This window comes from Malaclemys terrapin, chromosome 1, assembly GCF_027887155.1.
Source record: "Malaclemys terrapin pileata isolate rMalTer1 chromosome 1, rMalTer1.hap1, whole genome shotgun sequence".
In the NCBI taxonomy this organism is placed as follows: Eukaryota; Metazoa; Chordata; order Testudines; family Emydidae; genus Malaclemys; species Malaclemys terrapin.
The window spans coordinates 99618282-99637308 of NC_071505.1; the positions used below are offsets into that span (position 1 = coordinate 99618282).

The 19027-nt window shown below is 44.6% G+C and overlaps 1 protein-coding gene across 1 annotated transcript in view; it reads right to left on the reverse strand.

Annotated features, from left to right (window-relative positions):
• Positions 1-2037: 2037 nt before the first annotated feature.
• TXNRD1 (thioredoxin reductase 1) overlaps positions 2038-19027 on the reverse strand; it is a 61286-nt gene continuing 44296 nt past the window's right edge. The window contains exons 15-17 of the mRNA XM_054033032.1: positions 15982-16077; positions 13525-13659; positions 2038-5703 (exon numbers count right to left, since the gene is read on the reverse strand). Coding sequence (XP_053889007.1) covers positions 5641-5703; positions 13525-13659; positions 15982-16077 — 294 coding nt within the window. The 3' untranslated portion in view covers positions 2038-5640. The remainder of the gene's footprint in view (positions 5704-13524; positions 13660-15981; positions 16078-19027) is intronic.

Genomic DNA, 19027 nt, shown 5'->3' on the forward strand with positions numbered 1-19027 from the left:
CAGGAAAAATACAAATGAGAGCTGTGTAAGCTTCCCACCCACAACTTTGTCACTGTCATTTGAATTCTGACTTTCAATACCCTCTGCTATATCACTCTTGGCTTCCCCACATCAACTCTGGCATAGCACCTCAGTTCTCTGCATGGATTTGCAGATACTGCCAACTGTGCAATTATACTCAACTATGCAGGTGGTTTTGTAATGACCATGTTGATAAATATGTACAAAGAACACAAACTGGAGAATACTAAATAACTTTTGCCTATGGCACACTGTGTGGTTGTCTTTGTTTGTTTTGCTTGAATTACTTATAGGCGACAAGCTAACTTGAATGAAGAATTTAACTGGAAAAACCTTTAGCTCACCTATGCCACAACTATGGGGGCTGGAGGGATAGCTCAGTGGTTTGAGCATTGGCCTGCTAAACTCAGGGTTGTGAGTTCAATCCTTGAGGAGGCCACTTAGGGATCTGAGACAAAAATCTATCAGGGGATTGGTCTGGTCCTGCTTTAAGCAGGGGGTTAGACTAGATGACTTTCTGAGGTCCCTTTCAACCCTGATATTTGAGGGGGGGGAGGGATAGCTCAGTGGTTTGAGCATTGGCCTGCTAAACCCAGGGTTGTGAGTTCAATCCTTGAGGGGGCCACTTGGGGATCTGGGGCAAAATCAGTACTTGGTCCTGCTAGTGAAGGCAGGGGGCTGGACTCGATGACCTTTCAAGGTCCCTTCCAGTTCTAGGAGATGGGATATCTCCATTAATTTATTTATTTATTTATTTAACTCACAAAGTGCAATAAAAACCACGGCCAAAGAACCAAATGGAATAAGAGTTTCAGAGAATGAAGGCCAACCTCATCTAAAACCAAGCACAATTCATCATTTTTCTTTCCGTGTCACACTGCGTGGCATACATTCAGTTCTCAGCATGGGTAATGTTGTTCAGCGAATGCCTTATTTACATTGATGATTTTAGGCTAAAAATGTTATGCACAGTTTACTCTTTTAAGCCAGCAGCAGGCACAATGTAATTACACTACATGCAACCTAGAGTAAGTCCTGCTTAAAAGAAAAAAATTTAGTGCTAAAAGAATATTAAACTAACACTAGGTTGTAGTATGTTACATTTTTAATCGAGTGGGCTTGTCAATGGCTCTGAAGTGCCCAATTCAACTCTTAGTAAAAATCAATGGGAGTCCTGTGAGTGACTTTAATGGGAGTGAACCTGGCCCTAACTGAATAGATTTCTATGGTTTTACACATTGCCCTTTTAAGTTAAGAGGTGCTCTGCCATTTGAGACAATGCCAACCGGCAACAGTGTTCTACTTGGACAATAGCTACCTGCAACTGCCAAACTTTCAACTGACACTGTGAGCTAGATTGGGAGTTATCAAAAGCCCTTAGTAAGGGGCAGCGTGTAGCTCAGCTACCCGAGGGTCCTTGCTTATTCCTTGTTTTATGAGATAAGTAAGCTGCACCAGCACTATATCTAATTTCCCTCTTCACCAGCCCAGCTGTGCTGGCTGGTGCATGGGAATGTGGAGCCAATACTGTGTCTATTCCCCCCTCTTGCTTGTCCACTCCTTGCCCATCTGTGTGAGTGAGACAGCAGTAGCTCTGCCTGCAGCAGCTGCTTCCCACGCCAACCCCAGAAAATGTGTGAGTCCGCGCAGGAGGTTAAAAGGGGTCATAGGGCATCTGACAATTAAGCCCAAGAAATTTCTTCAGATTACAGAAGAAAACTGTAGTGTTTTCATCTGAAAGAGGGAGGCATCTCCATCGGCAAATCTCTCTGAATACCACAGACATGTACAATCATCTAACAGGTCACCCCAGGCTGGGAAAAGATAAGTGGAAGAGAATTAAACAGTAAAAAATTTAATCTCATTAGATAAAGCCTGCCAATTAAGCACTGAAACTTTACAAAACGCTGATTCTCTACATTTTTGACATGAAATACCTTTGGAGGAATTTGGCTTGTATTCATGTAGGAGATCCAAAAATGTTAATGACTGATAAAATAAAGAGCAGGACATGAGTGGAATATAAATAGTTTAATTTATTACATTTTCTAGTATATTTCCAAAGATTTCATAATAAAATGTACATTTAATTTGATATGAATTCAAAGGACTTTGTTTTGGCCTTTAACGTAGCCTTATATGATGTCTTCGTAAATTATATGCCTCTTTGACCATGCATAGACCCACAGTAAAAATAATATTGGAGAGAAAAATCTGGAGAAAGTACTAATGTTTTCACAGTTCAGTTATCTTGTTTAAAATATAAAAATCAGCAGCTTTGAAAATATACACCAAAAATCATTATTTAGCACATTAATTAGTAAAGAAGGATTTATAATCTATAGTCCAGTTCTGCAAATGCTTGAGTACACATGGAACTTATTCATATACTTAAATGTCTGTCTTCAGGGAGATGACGCATATAAGTAGTTCCCCGTGTGCTTAAATGTTTGAGTTCGAGGGCCTACCTAGTGTGAAACTCTACTTACTGTATTTTCTGAAGTCTTAAATATGTGACATCTAGAGCATTAGGAACACAAATGCTCCTAATGTTAGTGAAAAGTAGGCCCTTAATTTTCCATTCCTTACATTTTAAAAACTTGTCCTTATTTGTTTGATATGCACTGGGGAAAAAGCCCTACATTTTTCTGAAAATATCTAACATACTACTCAAAAATCAAAAGACTGAAATAAATGACGCAAAGGTTTATGATCAAAGTGGCCTTTTCTGGTCTTAAAAATGTATGTCTTGCTAAGCTATCGTTTCTTCACTCGGGAGTGCATCAAAAGGAGTAGCACTTCACGCAAACATTCTATTTGCTGCAATAAACTGGCCAGAAAAAAATAAACATTGTTTTATATGGTATAAAGCATAAAAAAATCTTTCAGTTAAGTATATGAGTTTATAAAAATAATTTACAGCACTATTAGAAGCTTCTCAATAGAAAATGGTGATATTCACCCTGTGCAGAAGCCAGCGCAAGGCTAGTGCACCACTTAAATAGGCTGTTTTAAATATATAATTTTCTTAATCGGATATAAACAATGCACATATGGAAATTAGGACAATTTTAGGTGTTGTCTACACAGGAAAGATTGACAGGGTTTGTTTTTTCTTTTTATTTACTCAACTATACAAATATAGTGAACTTGAAAGAGTGCATTCACACTGCTTTGTCTAAAATGGCTTAAGCAATTTCCTTTGTGAATCACAATGCCCACGCAGTACTGTGTTTTTTGAAATAAGCACACAAGCTGTCTGAGCAGGTGTCCCAGGGTACAGTGCTCAATATACTGTAGGTTGTTTATTGTTTTGGATTGTGGGATATCAACTGGAATCTACTGGAACATGGGGTCAAACTCCCTTGATTCCTTCCACTGTAACCCATAATTGGCTGGTTTTCCACTAGTCAACACCATTTTCAAACTGTTTCAGTTTCAAACGAGTTTTCAAACTGCTGTCAGGCAGCATGGATGAAGCACTGCTGAGTACAGCAATCCTGACCATCATTAATACAAACAGGGTGCTCCATATATGTTAACTGCTTAGGCAGGTGATGTTGGAGGAGATGGAAGATCACCACCATTGTGACAGCACACGGATGCTGCTAGAGCAAGAGGCTAAAACTAGGCAGTTACTTCACTCCAGCTCCTCACAGCATGCACATGTGCTGGGAGCATTAACTGAGATCTTTGTTTTTGTAATTCTACAACTGCTCCTTGGTTTTGGTGCCACACTGGCACCTGTCCTGGGAATACCCCTTTCTCCTGCATTTGCTCTGCTAGCTGCTGGTAAATCTTGGCATTCTAGTGACTCCTGAAAAGATGAGATTGAATGTTCTCTTCTCCCTGGAAGGCCAGGAATTCCTCAATTTCCTGATGCAACCACATGAGGGTGCAATGGACTCAGGGTCTGTGAACTTGCCTCGAACTGGAGATACACAGGTGCACTTGTGTGTCTGCCATTATTTAAACAGAGATAGGGATGTCCAATCAAGATGCAGTTGGTGCTTAAATTGGTCTGAAAAAAGTGTGTGTGTGTGGGGGCGGCAGTCCATCATAATCTGGGAGCAGCAGCTTTGGTAAAACGGTGCTTGGGTGTGCCCCTCAGCAACCTAGCTTGGTTTTTAAAACTTTTTCTTTTTTCCCCCCAGGTCCACAATCTCTTAGACCACCATGTCACCCCTCCATTCCCTCACCAAGCACATAGACTTTAAATACCGGATACGGTGGAGGATAGGGCTGTGCAAATAAGTGATTTTTTAGTTTGGTGGCTGAACCGTAAAGTCAGGAGGGAAATTGTTTTAGGTTGAATTAAACGTTTTGTTTGAGGATGTGGTCTGGGTTTTTTTTCCCCAACATTTTAAAATAATTTTGAGGTAAAATTCAAAATGCAAAATAATTTTGAATAAAAAAATGGAAACATCTCATTCAGAAAATGTTGAAACAAAAGTGTTTTGATTATTTTAGAATTTTTTTGCTCCCGACCAAAACAATTCAGCAAATTCAACATGAATTAGCAAAATGCATTTTTTGGACAAAAAAGAAGTTTTGGTCCCAGCTCTAGTGGAGAGTGCACACGTAACCAGACAAGCCAATCCAGATATGAAGTAATGCAGTGTGGGATAGCAGTGAGAGGACTACCTAATGCGATATAGCTATTTCAAAACGGGGATATGTCCACACCAATCTTACAGCGGTATAACACATTCCAAAACAGAATTATGTCACTTCCAAAGTGGGTTAATTACAGAAGGATAAGATGCAAGATAATGCCCCAAAAGATCATTTCAGTCTGGATGGAAGGCAGTTTATGCCAAAAAACTAAAGATCTCCCCACCACCACGCACAAAAAAAGCTTTCCCATGTAGACAAGGCCTATCCAAGATAAACATTTTCCTTTCTCAGAGGCTAGTACAAGGGGCAACCGTGGTAACAAGTATTCATCTCTAGAATAAGAAACTATGAGGGATTAATTTTGGTTTTAGGATTTTTGGAAGCCAAAAAAGACTTGCTATTCTGGATATTGCTAATTATGGCTAAAAGTACGTGACAGGCTATTTTGCGACTCAGAATGAAACATGAGATAAGATCACCCCTCTATACTCATACTTTACCTGCTGCATTACTGTGATCTGATGATATGCAGGCTCACTGAGGAAGAGTCACCATCATACTGTTTTATAATGCAGTACATGGAGATACCATAGAACTATCAATACTTGTGGTTACACATTTAAGTTAGGAAGCTCTTCATTTAGGAGAAAAGGGTTATTCTCAAACTGTGCCAGCAGTTCTTCCATCGCTGCCTACCAGAAAATACTGGGTTTAGGCTGCGACATCATGGAAGCATCCTGTAGATGCCTTGCCATGCAGCAGCTTGATGTTAAATACTCCCACTGTTTTGTCGATTGCCATCCAATCATCACGAGTGACTAACAAATCCCAATGTGCTTTTCCCATTCAGTTAAGTGAATGCTTTGGTCAAGGGGGTGCCCACTGCTGCCAAGGATGATGAGGACAGCTTGTTTGGAGATGTTTTCTTCTGCCTTGCACAAGTCGGCCGTGGTGATGAAAGTCAGTCTCTGGCAAACGCAACAACAATGGGGGTGATTAACCTCAGCAGCCAGACTGAAGGATATTTCCACCAGAACGCTTAGTCACTGACAGCGTGGTGAATATCTAAGAGGAAGGAAGCAAGAATGTTTTCAGTACACTGAAATGAATCCCAAGGAGGATGGCACTCAGATATGTAAGGAATAATGCTACAACCATAGCATTTCTTATTCTAAGTAGTATATTGTAATGGCAAAGACACATTTAAAATCCTCATTGCTACACAGTACACACACCCCTTGTCTTCACCATTTTTCTTAGGGTTTTTATTTTTGTGGTCAAGAAGAAACGATTGAGGGAAAGTCACGTGGCTTTCTACCACTTTTATCTTAATATGGTAAATTAAAATATCATGTTAATCATATAGAATTCTGGAACCAATTCCAGCTCTAGATATTTTGGATTAGGATTTACAGCACTTGTGCGGACCAGGATCCGGTGATTGGAACTCCTCCTTTAGGAAGTGTGGAGCAGATGTGGTTACCATTCCAACACATACACTGGGATTCTGTTCTATGTCTCCAGAAGCACTGGGCAAGGGGAAGAGAAAGATGGTTTTAAGCTAATTTTGTGTCTGACCGGTTCTGGGGCTAAAATGACAACCAGCATAATTTAGAACAGCCCTGAAGGCTGCTTTAAATTAGAGCAGCATACCTTGAGGTTCCTATCATTTGCGGTACAAGCCAGAATGGCCGTAGGAATATACACTAAGGCCCCAACGTCTACTGCCCATGGCTTAAAGGTTTGTCTGGGGAAGGGCCAGTATAGGGACACCTATCGTGGCCCAACATAGTACCTGCAAGGAGGAAATTCTACCCCAGCAACTTGCCTGTTGAGGTCCAAGAATGATCTTGGCACTGGACAAGGATTCCAGGAAACCTGTGTTCCATTCCCTACTCTGACACATTTTTCCACTGTGACCTTGGGCAAGTCACTTAACCTATCCATGCCTCAGTTTACAATCTTCTGCTTGTGTGTGTCCCTTTCTCACACTTCTTGTCTGTCTTATCTATAAGACTATAAGATCTGTGGGGCATGGACTCTCTCTTACTAGGGGTTTATACAATACCTAGCACATTGGGCCCCCTACATGCTACTGTAATACAAATAAAATAATAATAATTGACTTTAATGGAGGTACCCCACGCATTTCAGGACCAGGCTCTTTTAAACTATATCTTTGACTGAAGGAGCTCAAACGGTTCCCAAAAAAATGAAAAATCCATGAGCACAACTCTTCCAATGTAGTTCTCTTGGATTCAAACTGCTCTAACATGATGCTGAAGGAAAAATATTCTCAGTGCACTTTATAAAGGTTTTCTTTTTTCCCCCCCAGACAATAGCCAAGAAACCTTTGTAGATCTAGTCTACAAAGTGAGGACTCTCGGTGCTTTCCTGACACTTACATTAAAAATAAAGATATTCAAGAGTAGTTTTTGTAAAAATGAAAAAGTACTGAAATTCTAGAAGAAAAATAAGTTGCATGAAATCCAACAAATTACCTCAGTTAGTAGTTAAGGTTTACTACACAACTGATGGTGTTGTTTTGCACACACATAATACAGGAAGGATTACAGGAAATCAAAACCACTTCTATCTAAATGGTTCAAAGCTACAGTAATTAGCTGGCATCAAAGTCATCTCTGAGGAAGAATAAACTGAGAACAGAACAGAGTATCTGCACATTTCTCTCATGCAAATAAGATTGAAATGTCTGCAGTTAATAGAGATCTGAAAGCCTTAAAGTTCAGTAAGTTGAAGCCTTGCTGTACACAGACTGCTAACAGCTCTTTGGGGAATAGCATCAATAAATGATACATAACCTCCTCCCTCTGTAAGCAAATAAAACACTCCATGCCAATAAGGAATTCAGATACATGCAAGAAACTACCTTAATTTATAGTGAAAAGAAAGAGGATATATTTAAGCTAAGGGACTGGGTTTGAAATAGGGCTTCTAATTCTCCAATGCAAAATATGTGCATCTTAATCTTCATTTTCATTTCAAGTGGACTTTGATTGCACTGCATTGTTGAAGTCACTTTGAAATGAAAATAAAGATTAAAATGTGTTAGCTTTATCTGTTTTTCCTTCTTGGTCTTGACCCCAACTTCTATGTGTACTGGCTAGCTTTAGCTGCTGTGCGGTCTCTGCATAGCTTCTTGACTAAAGCAAACCAGCTGGGATCTATCTGAGAGTTACTGGAAACATGATTTTTCGATTGAGAGCTTGTTAGCTGTTCAAGGGAAGACAAGGCTATAGATCCAATAAATGGAAAGCGCTCATTTGTGAACTAGCTGAGTCATGCCAGTTTCTAAAGGAAGATTTGCCTGAATTGTAAATACCAACATTTGTAATCACTACAATTCAGTCTTTCTTAAAACCAGGTCTCATTCCAGCCCAGGTTCTGCCACCTATACTCACGCTGAGTAGCACTTGTCTCTGCAAACAGTCTCATTGATTTCAAGAGCCTGTTTTGTAGAGTGAGTAAGAGAATCAAAATCTGGCTCTAATTTATAAAAGCAAAGTAAATTAGAGCCCAATCCTTCTACCCTTAATCAGTGGCGGATTTAGAGTTAGTTAGGGTTACCATGCGTCTGGTTTTTCCCGGACATGTCCGGCTTTTCAGCAATCAAACCCCCGTCTGGGGGGAATTGCCAAAAAGCCGAACATGTCCGGGAAAAATACCGGACGGGAACTTCCTCTCCCGCGGCTGCTCTGCTCCTCCCCTGACTCAGACTTCGGCTCTGTTTAAGAGCCAAGCTGCCCGAGCCAGCGCTACCGGCTTCGGGCAACCCCAGTGCCTCCGGACCCCAGCCGTCGGCCGGGCACTTCTCCTCCCCGGCTCCAGCTGCTCTGCTCCGGCGGCTGGGGTCCGGCGGCACGGGGGCTGCCCGAAGCCGGTAGCGCTGGCTCGGGCAACTTGGCTCTTAAACAGAGTCGAAGTCTGAGTCAGGGGAGGAGCACAGCAGCTGGAGCCTGGGAGGGGAAGTGCCCAGCCGGGGGCGCAGGGTCTGGAGGCATAGAGGCTGCCCGAAGCCCAAGCGCTACCAGCTTCATGGTTTGCCGGGCAGCCTCCAGCCCCTGCGCCCCCGGCCGGGCGCTTCCCCTCCCGGGCTCCAGCTGCTCTGATCCTCCCCTGACTCTTCGGCTCTGTTTAAGAGCCAAGCTGCCCAAGTCAGCGCTACCGGCTTCGGGCAGCCCCCGTGCCTCCGGACCCCGAGCCGCCGGCCGGGCACTTCCCTTCCCGGGCTCCAGCTGCTCTGCTCCGGCGGCGCAGGGTCCGGAGGTGTGGTGACGACGCAGGAAAGGAAACAGAACGCCAGGTCTGTGGTAGCTAGAGAGCTTTACAAGCCTCTTGCAAAAAGCCTCCCAGGAAAACTTTTCCTGGGGTTTTTATTTCTCTCCTTACTTTGTTTACAACTCTTCTTAGTGGTTACATTCTTGCGCATAGAAGAGCCAGGCAGTATACATGCACATAAGATAACGAACCCATCTCTTGAGCGCGTGAACACCAGCTGCGAGGGTACAATCAAATCAGCCAAATAAGTTTCCCAAACACAAACGCTGGATTGAAGGTCACTCCTGCCTCGTAGCCATGGGAGCAGTTTGCCGCGCCTGTGGACTGGCGATTCGGGAGCTATGCATCTCTACACGGAGGCACGGGGGCTGCCCGAAGCCGGTAGTGCTCGAGCAGCTTGGCTCTAAAACAGAGCCGAAGAGTCAGGGGAGGAGCAGAGCAGCCGGACCCCGGGAGGGGAAGTGCCCGGCCGGGGGCGCAGGGTCCGGAGGCAAGGGGGCTGCCCGAAGCCCAAGCGCTACCGGCTTCATGGTTTGCCGGGCAGCCTCCAGACCCTGCGCCCCCAGCTGGGCGCTTCCCCTCCTGGGCTCCAGCTGTGCTGGGGAAGCGCCGGCCGGGGGCGCAGGGTCTGGAGGCTGCCCGGCAAACCATGAAGCCGGTAGCGCTCGGGCAGCCCTTTTCGCATGGCTGGGAGGGAGGAGGGGGAGTTAGGGCGGGGACTTGGGAAATGGGCAGGGAATGGGCGGAGTTGGGGTGGGGAAGGGGCGGAGTTGGGGCGGGGAAGGGGCGGAGTTGGGGCGGGGCCGGGGGTAGGAAAGGGGCGGGGCCAGGGGCCCGTGGAGTGTCCTCTTTTTTTATTTTTTAAATATGGTAACCCTAAGTTAGTGGGGCCCTGTGCTCAGCTTCATTTTTGGGGGCCCTCTTATCTCCCCCCCCATCCATCCCTGTTTTTCATCCTTTTTTTCTTCATCCTCCTCCTATAAGTAATAGGAAGTAAATGAAAATAAAGTGAGGTACCTTGATTGTTTTTATAGTGTAACCTATTTTTCCACAGACCACTTGAAAATCCTGAGGGTCTTGGCAGACCCCTTAATGATCTTTCCAAATATTGTTTGTACCGTTAGCTAACTATTGTAAAGCACTTTGGATAAGAGCGCTTTATAAAAAAAATGTAAAAAAGCGTTGGGGTGCGGGGTCTGGCCAGAAGTTATGATGCGGGAGGGGGCTCCAGGCTGGGGCTGCAGGGTCTGGGAGGAAGTTAAGAGTGCAGGAGCAGACTGGGGGTTGGGGTGCAGGGTCTGGCCAGGAGTTAGGGTGCGGGAGGGGACTTAGGGCTGGGACACGGGGTTAGCGTGTGGAGCGCTTACCTGGGGCAGATCCTGTTTGGTGCGAGGGGTGTAGGTGTGGGGGGGTGTGCAGGAGTCAGGGAGGGCAGGGAGTGTGTGAGAACGGTGCAAGAGTCAGGGCTGGGAGTGTGTGAGGGGGTGCAGGAGTCAGGGAGGGTAGGTGGCTGGGTGTATGAGGGGGTGCAGGAGTCAAGGCTGGGGTGCAGGGTCTGGGGGGGAGTTAGGGTTCAGGAGCAGGCTGGGGTGCAGGGTCTGGCCAGGAGTTAGGGTGCGGGAGGGGGCTCAGGGCTGGGGCAGGGGTGTGGAGCGCTTACTTGGGGCAGCTCCCATTTAGTGCGAGGGGTGCAGGTGGGAATGTGTGTGGGGGGTGCAGGAGCTCCCGTTTGGTGCTCAGGATGCGGGGGGAGGAAGTATGGGGGGGTGCAGGAGTCAGGGCGTGGGGGGTGCAGGAGTCAGGGAGGGCTCAGGGTGGGGGGGGCAGGAGTCAGGGCATAGGGGGTGCAAGAGTCAGGGAGGGCTTGGGGTGTGTGAGGGGTGTGCAGGAGTCAGGAAAGGGGTTGGGGGTGTGGGCGTGCTCCCAGCCCCGTGCCCCACCCCAGCCTCCTGCCCTGAGCAGCTCATGGCAGGGGAGGGGTATGTGTAGGGGGAATGCAGGGGCCCTGCCTTTGTTCCGCCCTGCCCCATTTCCACCCCCTAACCCTAAGGCCCTGCCCCTGCCTCTTCTCCACCTCCTCCCTCGAGCGTGCTGCAGCCCCACTCCTCCCCCTCCCTCCCAGAATGACCTGAGCGCCAGCAAATAGCTGTTAGGAGGCAGGGGAAGCGCTGGGTGGGAAGGGGCGGGAAGGCGGCACGCTCAGGGGAGGAGGCGGGGGAGGGGGAAGCTTGGGTGTCGGTGGAGGCGGAGCCTGCAGCAGGAGCCACAGGAGCCTGCAGGACCAAGCTTCTGCCCCTGCAGCTGCCCGGCCCTGGCCCCCCTTCCCCTCCCGTCGTTGGGGGCCCCCGTGCCAGGGCACCCTGTGTTTCACTGTAAATCTGCCTCTGCCCTTACTCATGCTGAGTAACACTGTACTTGTCAGAAGACTGCTTGTGAAATGAGATACTACTGGACGTCACTGAGGGTGGCAGTATCTGGTCTGAAATAAAGATGTGCTACATCTGTGCAGGAAAGTGATAGTAATTTCCTTTCCTTTAGCATGTTTATAAATGTATAACATAGAAAGCATGCTGAGGTCATTCATCGTTCTGTTTGTCCCAATGCAGTCAGTACCCACAAAATGCCAACAATTTTTTTACTTTTATTGGCTGAATAAGAGATGAGATTAAGTAAGAGGAGCAAAAACCTTTTGAATGCTGGCACTACAAAATCATCACAACCCTCTGGAGCTTTTAATTTGCATGTTCCTCCTCAAAACGATTCTCTCCCCCACTCCTCCCCAAATAAACATGATTAGCTGAAATTCCACACCACATTATGTCTAATCATACTATTCATTTTCAATTTTAGCAGCTCAGATGTCCAAAATAAATTATGATTATCATTCTATCTTCACACTGCATATGCTAATACGCCATTTGAATTCACAGGTGTGAAGACTCCCACTCAGCCATCTACCAGGAAAAGGCCTCTGATAAAATGAGAACTTGTTTTCCTTTCTTTGAGGGTTTATAAGAACCCCATTATAACATGATGTTACAGAGAAAGATAAAACCTTTGCTGTGGATGCTCTGAAATGACTCTGCTATCTGCCAATCTGTTACATTCACAAAGGCTGTCATCTTGCCTACCTTGTATTATGCTGCAAACACAACAAACAAGTAGCACAGACAAGTAGATGTGGCTACTTTTGCAGATCTCTGGTATTCTAGAGTATTACAGCTTGTAGCTAAAATATGTACATAAGGACACAGATTCAGCCCAAGACCCACTGACAGATTCAAGAGTTAAAATGGCTTAGGATATGTCTACACTGCAATTAGACACCTACAGCTGCCTGTGCATAGATGTTCAGGATCAGGCTGCAGCCTGGGCTTTCGGGTTCTAGAGCCCAGGTTGCAACCCACATTCTCAGGTTCTAGAGCGCAGGCTGCAGCCCGGGCCCAAACGTCTACACCGCAATTAAACAGCTCCTTAGTCCGAGCCCTGCAAGCCCAAGTCAGCTGGCACAGGTCGGGCACATGTTTTTAAATCGCAGTGTATGTCTAGGCTTAGAGGAAATCCTCAGCTGGTGTAAATAGGCACTCTCCAATGGAACGTAACTGATTTACACCAGCAAATGATTTTGCTCCTTTTCGTGCTTCTTTACTTGGAGTCAGACACATGAACTGAGTAAAGAAAAAATCTCTGGAGCGGCAGAATTTAAGAGAAAAATCATTAAGTAACTGATCTTTCTCTAGAATACCAATTTATAAGCCTATTTTAAGTACTTAGATCAACCTGAAATGTTAGCCTTGATAACCAATTAGCAGAAATAAATATTTGAAGCCTTCATACACAGATTTCTGAGAGTCAGAGTGTGAGGAGAATTCTCTACTCTCAGACAGAGGAGACACTACATCATGGCAGACCATTGACATTAAATAGTTAAAGAATTAAACATATGTAAAAAAAACCCAACAACTCTGAGTCTTTATATAAACAGTCAAAGCTTCAATATCTGAACATTCAAATCAAAACTTTGTGAAGAAACCAAAATTCATTTTTATAAACTCATTATTCAAAGATTTCCAACATCTTCCCCTGAGACCCCAAAATAAAAGGCTGTGAGACAAAATGTGCACAGTGCAAGCTGGGCAGTGTAAGGGTGGAAGTAGCTTTGGGCAGGCTTAAAGTTCACTCTTGAACTATCCCTGATCCTGCTGACACTCAATATTAGACTGGTCCCTGTGCTCTGAGTTAGAGCATCTTAGGGATGCTTTGATTTATGATGGCTGTAAATGTCCACAAGGTTGAAGATCAGAAAGAGGGATCTTCTGGTGGAGTACAGCAGGTATGGGAGCTCTTACATCATCACTCTTTCCCCTCATGTGCTGGCAGCAGGAAGGAAGGGGAATGCCTGCTCTCCTCGATCAGAAGATCCCCTTGTGCTGGCTGAAGCAAAATGCCATAATCTGGGGGATTCCCCCTGGGGCTGCGTGTACTAGCTTTAGGATCAAATCATCTGGCACTGCAGTGCAAAGGGGCTGCACTGCATATGAAAATCTAGCCTTATGTATTTTTGGGTTAGAGATATCACATACATACCTCTGCACAAACTGGATGAATTCCTATTGTGTTGTCCAACTGTGCTTTTGTCAGTCCACATTTGATGGCTGCTGAAAACCCCTGGGTAACTTCTCCAGCATTTGGACCAAGCACATGGAAACCAATAACTCGCTCCTAAATAAAGAAAATCAATTCAAGTAGCCTTGTACATTTATTCTCTTCAGATAGTCTTGAAGATTTTCTTATTACTAAAGACAGTGTGTTTAACTTTTACTCAGATAAGTTGTTCCACTGACTTCAATTGGTTACTCACCTAAGTGAAGATAAGCATATGTGTGTGTCAAGCATATTGCAATACCAGGGCCAGTGTTGGTTGGTCATTTACTGTGTGTTTGTTCTGAATCATCTCAATAAAAATTAAATTTTACAAACTCCCAGTTTAGCAGTTAAGTAGCATTAAGTGTAACACAAGAAACGCTTATATATGATTCTATTTAGTTTTTCTAACTGGATTGATGTAATTGAATGATTACTGCTGGGCAAATATGTTCACTGACAAGTAATACATATTCTGTGCAAAAGGTCATAAATCAAAACACTGGCTCATGGATGTGATGTCAGGTTACAAGGAGACTGAAGCCTGAGCCCCGCCACCCGGGCCCAAAGCCCAAGCTCTTCCACCTCTTAGCTTCATGGGGCCCCCTGTGGCGTGGGGGTCCGGGGCAATTGCCCTGCTTGCTACCCCCCTAATGCCAGCCCCATGTACATTTCTGTGATTTTATTGTTTATTGCCCATGCCCTGTCCGTGACTTTTAATAAAAATACCCGTGCCAAAATCTTAGCCTTAACTACGAGCAATAGTTAATATCTCTGGTGACTGCTGAAACAGACACGGCAGATATTCACAAGAAAACAACTATCACTGCATACTCCGCTTCTCCAGCATACGCTAGTGTCCAATATCTGGAAACATTTTAGTATAGCTCCTTTCCGTACTACCGAGAGAACAACAAATCTGATTTATAAAATATTTTACATCCTGAGCTGGTGTAAACTGCCATAGCTCCATTGACTTTGACGGAGTTGTGTGATTTATGCTAGCTAAGGTTCTGTCTCTTTGTTTTCATGCTATAGCAATCCTGTTGGATATCAAAGGCTATCTGCTTCTGCTAACTACAGTTTGTGATTTGAGTTTTAGATTATTTTTCCTCATTAGTGAGCACCTATGGGCTAGTTACCCAGGGGCTATTTCAAGGATAAGATAATGGGTAAAACCTAAAGTATATCTATTTTCAATTGTCTTTTTTTTTATGACATTGTATTAATAAGAGTTTCAGGTAGAAACTTAAATATTTAATGTATTGAATTTTCATCCTGGATAACCTCTAACCCTATAGATATTTAAACTCATTTACAATTTTCAGGACAATAAAATGGGAACAAATTAAGGCCCTGATTCAAAGTCCACTGAAGTTAATGGGAGTCTTTCCATTTACTTCAATGGACTTTGGATCAGGCCCTATAGCCCCAGTTCTACCACAGGATCCACATGGGTGTAAAGGTGATCTCCAAAAAGTGGAGCCTAAATACTATGGTGATGAGCACTTTAGAAATGAGATTGTTATTTAGACACCATCAGTGTGTGGTAGGATCCTTAGAATTACCATAAGTACATTAGACAACATGGATAGGAGTAGCTAGATAAAATAGATTTATAGATGTTTGCTAACATTGGTTGCTAGATGCCAATATCTAGTAACAAAGATACTGTCACAGTAGAAAAAGTTAAAGGCGAGGGAGAGACTTGTTAATAATTAAAGTCCAACTCAGCTCTTATTAAACAGATCTTGCTCACTTATAGCTGGGAATGCTGATTCTTCTAAATGGTTTATAATCTACTTAATGGTTTAACAGATTCTGTAGATATCTGTAGTAGCGAAGGGTGGTAGTTTTATCCCTGCTATGTCAGGTTAATCTTAGCATTATCATTTAAAATAAGATTTGTGAGGGCAAGACAGAGAAATCCTGTTATAGTCATCCCAAGAGTTCAAAACTAACCCATGGATTTGTAAGGAGATGAAATTTGATGGTTTCTGGCTGACCTTGATTTAAGGGAGATACATCTCCTAAAGGAAGAACAGGAAGACTTTTTAAAAAAGTGTAAGAGCTACCTAGCATTACTAATAGTTTATTTACCTACTTTTGAAATATAATGAACATTTCTAGTGATAGCTACCAATATTTTTTAATCCTTATGGAAAACTGCTATGTACAAATGTCAGCTATACACTCTGTTAAAGGGCCATTTTTCTATAAAACAAATATTTGGTACATATTATTATAAATGTTTTAAAATATTCAAAAGGTAGATTAGTGACAAACTGAAGGATATTTATTTTTTAACAAATGGGAAAAACAACTACTTATCCCTTTCACTGTGGCCCCTAAAACGACTAGCTGGTTCCTGTTTCCCCAGGAGGAAAAAAATGCACTTACATTATCTTGAGTATTGCAGATTATCTTTGCATAGCATTTGTTGTTGTCTCTAGATGGGACAGTCCACTCCAGTGGCCAGAAATAACTATGGTAAACCTAGAAATACAATAAAGACTTTAAACAAGTTTTATAAGCTTATGGTGCTAGAGTAGGCTTATGAAAAGTGCTCAGCATTGGACTAACTCTGCACCCACTGAAGTCAATGGGGAGTTTTACTGCTAACTTCAATGGGAGCAGAGTTAGGCTGACAAGGGGCACTTTTTAAATTCTCACCCTTATAGTTCTTAAAAATGAGCAAAACACAATCCCTCCTGGAGTTCTCTGTGGAGCAGTGCAGCTCTACCATCAGCTAACTGTAAATGAATTATTAGATGAGAAGAGTGTTTAATTAACTGCAGCTTACTGAGAAAAACTGAATATATGCCCCTCAACAAATCAGGAGAGAGCTGGTTTAATCAAGGCCGGATCTACCATTTTTGCCGCCCCAAGCAAAAAAAAAAAAAAGCCGCTCGGACTGCCGAAGCAAAAAAACAAAACAAAACAAAACAAAAAAAACGTCTGGACTGTGCCGCCCCAAGAATGGACGGAATGCTGCCCCTTAGCATGTGCCACCCCAGGCACGTGCTTCCTCCGCTGGTGCCTAGAGCTAGCCCTGGGTTTAATGCATTTCACATAAGTAAGGTTCTAAGGCACTTTATAAACTACATATATAGAAAGATGTTAACCAACACTGAAATTTAGCCATTTCAGGGGTGAAAGGCAGCTCAAGACCACAACTAAAAAATGTTTAGAGGACAAAGGAGACTACAGGTGCAACTAAGTGCTAAGGAAATTGTAATTATCCAAATTAGAATTCATCCAGGTTACAAATGACATTGAATTTCTTTTTGCCTGCTTTGAGCAAATTTAAAAAAAAAAAAAAAAGTCTTCTAAAACTGCAAGTGCATTTTTCACAGTTTAGGGTCCAAGATTCCACATCCAGTTTGGGGGCTTGCACAGACTGGGTTTTGTGAACATAAACTGAAGGTGTGTGTGCAAATGAAAATTTCAGCCATCTTCCAGTGGCCAGAAGTAAGACCCCGTAAAAAAAAAAGGGGGGGGCATTGTGCATCAAATCGTATAATTCTTTTTCCACACAGCCCTCTTTAAAAAAAAAAAAAAATCTTCTTAGCTTTACTCTAGTAAAAGTTTGCTAATTTATGAACCAGTCCTTACATAATCATTCACCCAGGCCTTGCTCCCAAAGCAATATCAATGAGAAGGCACCGTTCACTGCCAGATTCTTGCAAAGATTTTTTTTTCTACTCTGTGGTTTGTAGAATATTTTACCGTTTTAGGGCCCAATCCTACAAATTCTTACATGTTCAATTTTACTCCCACGAGCAATCTCGGTGGAACTACTCCCCTGAGTAAAATTAAATGTGTGTGTGTTTGTACAATCAGGGCCCTAAGGCTCGTCTATACAACCATCTAGCTTGTAGCAAGCTGGGGTATAAATCCACCTCTGAACAGCCTTCTACACTAAGGGTATGTCTACACTTACTGTGGATCAACATTGCAGTGATCAATCCACCGGGGGTCGATTTAGCAAGGTCTAGTGAAGACCCGCTAAATCAACCGCAGATCACTCTCCCGTCGACTCTGGTACTCCATCGGAACGAGAAGTGTAAGCAGGGCCAGCTCCAGGCACCAGGCACCCAAGCACATGCGGGCACGGCGCTGGAAGGGGGTTCCGGCGGCGCTCGGCGGGGGCGGGCTCTGGCGGCACAGCTCAGCGCGGGGCTCGGGGGGGGTTCCGGCGTGCGGTGGGGTGCGGTGTGGGCGCGGTGCTGGAGGGGGGTTCCGGCGGCGCTTGGCAGGGGGCGGGCTCCGGCGGTGCGGCACTCGGCGGGGGGGGGGGGCGTCGCGGGGCTCGGCACTGGGGAGGGGTTCCGGCGGCGCTCGGTGCGGGGGGGTGGGCTCCGGCGCGCGGCGCTCGGCGGGGGGGGGCGGCGCTCTGGGGGGGGTTCCGGCGGCGCTCGGCTGGGGGGGGCGGCGCAGCGCTCGGCGGGGGGGCTGGGGGGCGGCGCTTTTTTTTTGCTGCTTGGGGCAGCAAAAAAGCTAGAGCTGGCCCTGAGCGTAAGGTAAGTCGACGGGAGAGTTTCTCCCATTGACCCAGTACAGTGTAGACACCCCAATATTCAACCTAAGGTACGTCCACTCCAGCTACGTGACTAACGGAGTTGCGTAACTTAGATCCACTTAACCCCATAGTGTAGATCTGCCCTAAGTGTCCATGCGGAGCCTGATGCCATTTGAAAACAGGGTAGATCAAAGTGCACTAAGGAATTAATAGTGCATAGCAGCAGGGTCCACACCAACAGTGGGTGGCAGGCTAGTGTGAGATAGACTTACACCCCAGCTTGCCATGAACTAAGTGTTTGTGTAGATAAGTCCAAACAGTCTAACAGGAATAATAACCATGACAGAGGAATATATTGCCATACTTTGTGATTACACCAATAGTTCAGCTTTGGCACTAAAAAACATTTACTGCCTTTCAACGCTCCTCCACTAATTGATCCCCTTATTATGTCTAGAGACAAAGATTACATTTTTACAAGTATTTTACACACAAGCCAACAAGAGAACACATCTGCAGCTAGGTTTACCAGAATTGCAGACTAATGTTTACACCAGGTTTTAGGGTCTAACCAAAGCGATAAAAATATTTTTAGTATCCTGTTGACCTTAACAGTAGGTCTACACAGCAAAGAAAAACCCATGCCTGGCCTGAGCCAACCGATTCAGGCTCACGGGGCTGTTTCATTGCTGTGTAGACTTCGGGGTTCAGGCTGGAGCCCGAGCTGTGGGACCCTCCCACCTTGCAGGGTCCTAGAGCCCAGGCTCCAGCCTGAGCCTGGAAGTCTACACAGCAATGAAACAGCCCCGCAACCCAAGCCCTGAGAGCCTGAGTCGGCTGGAATGGGCCAGCTGTGGGTGTCTACTTGCTGTGTAGACATACCCTCTATAAGAAAGAGGGAAGGATGTTAAAATTTAATTTAAA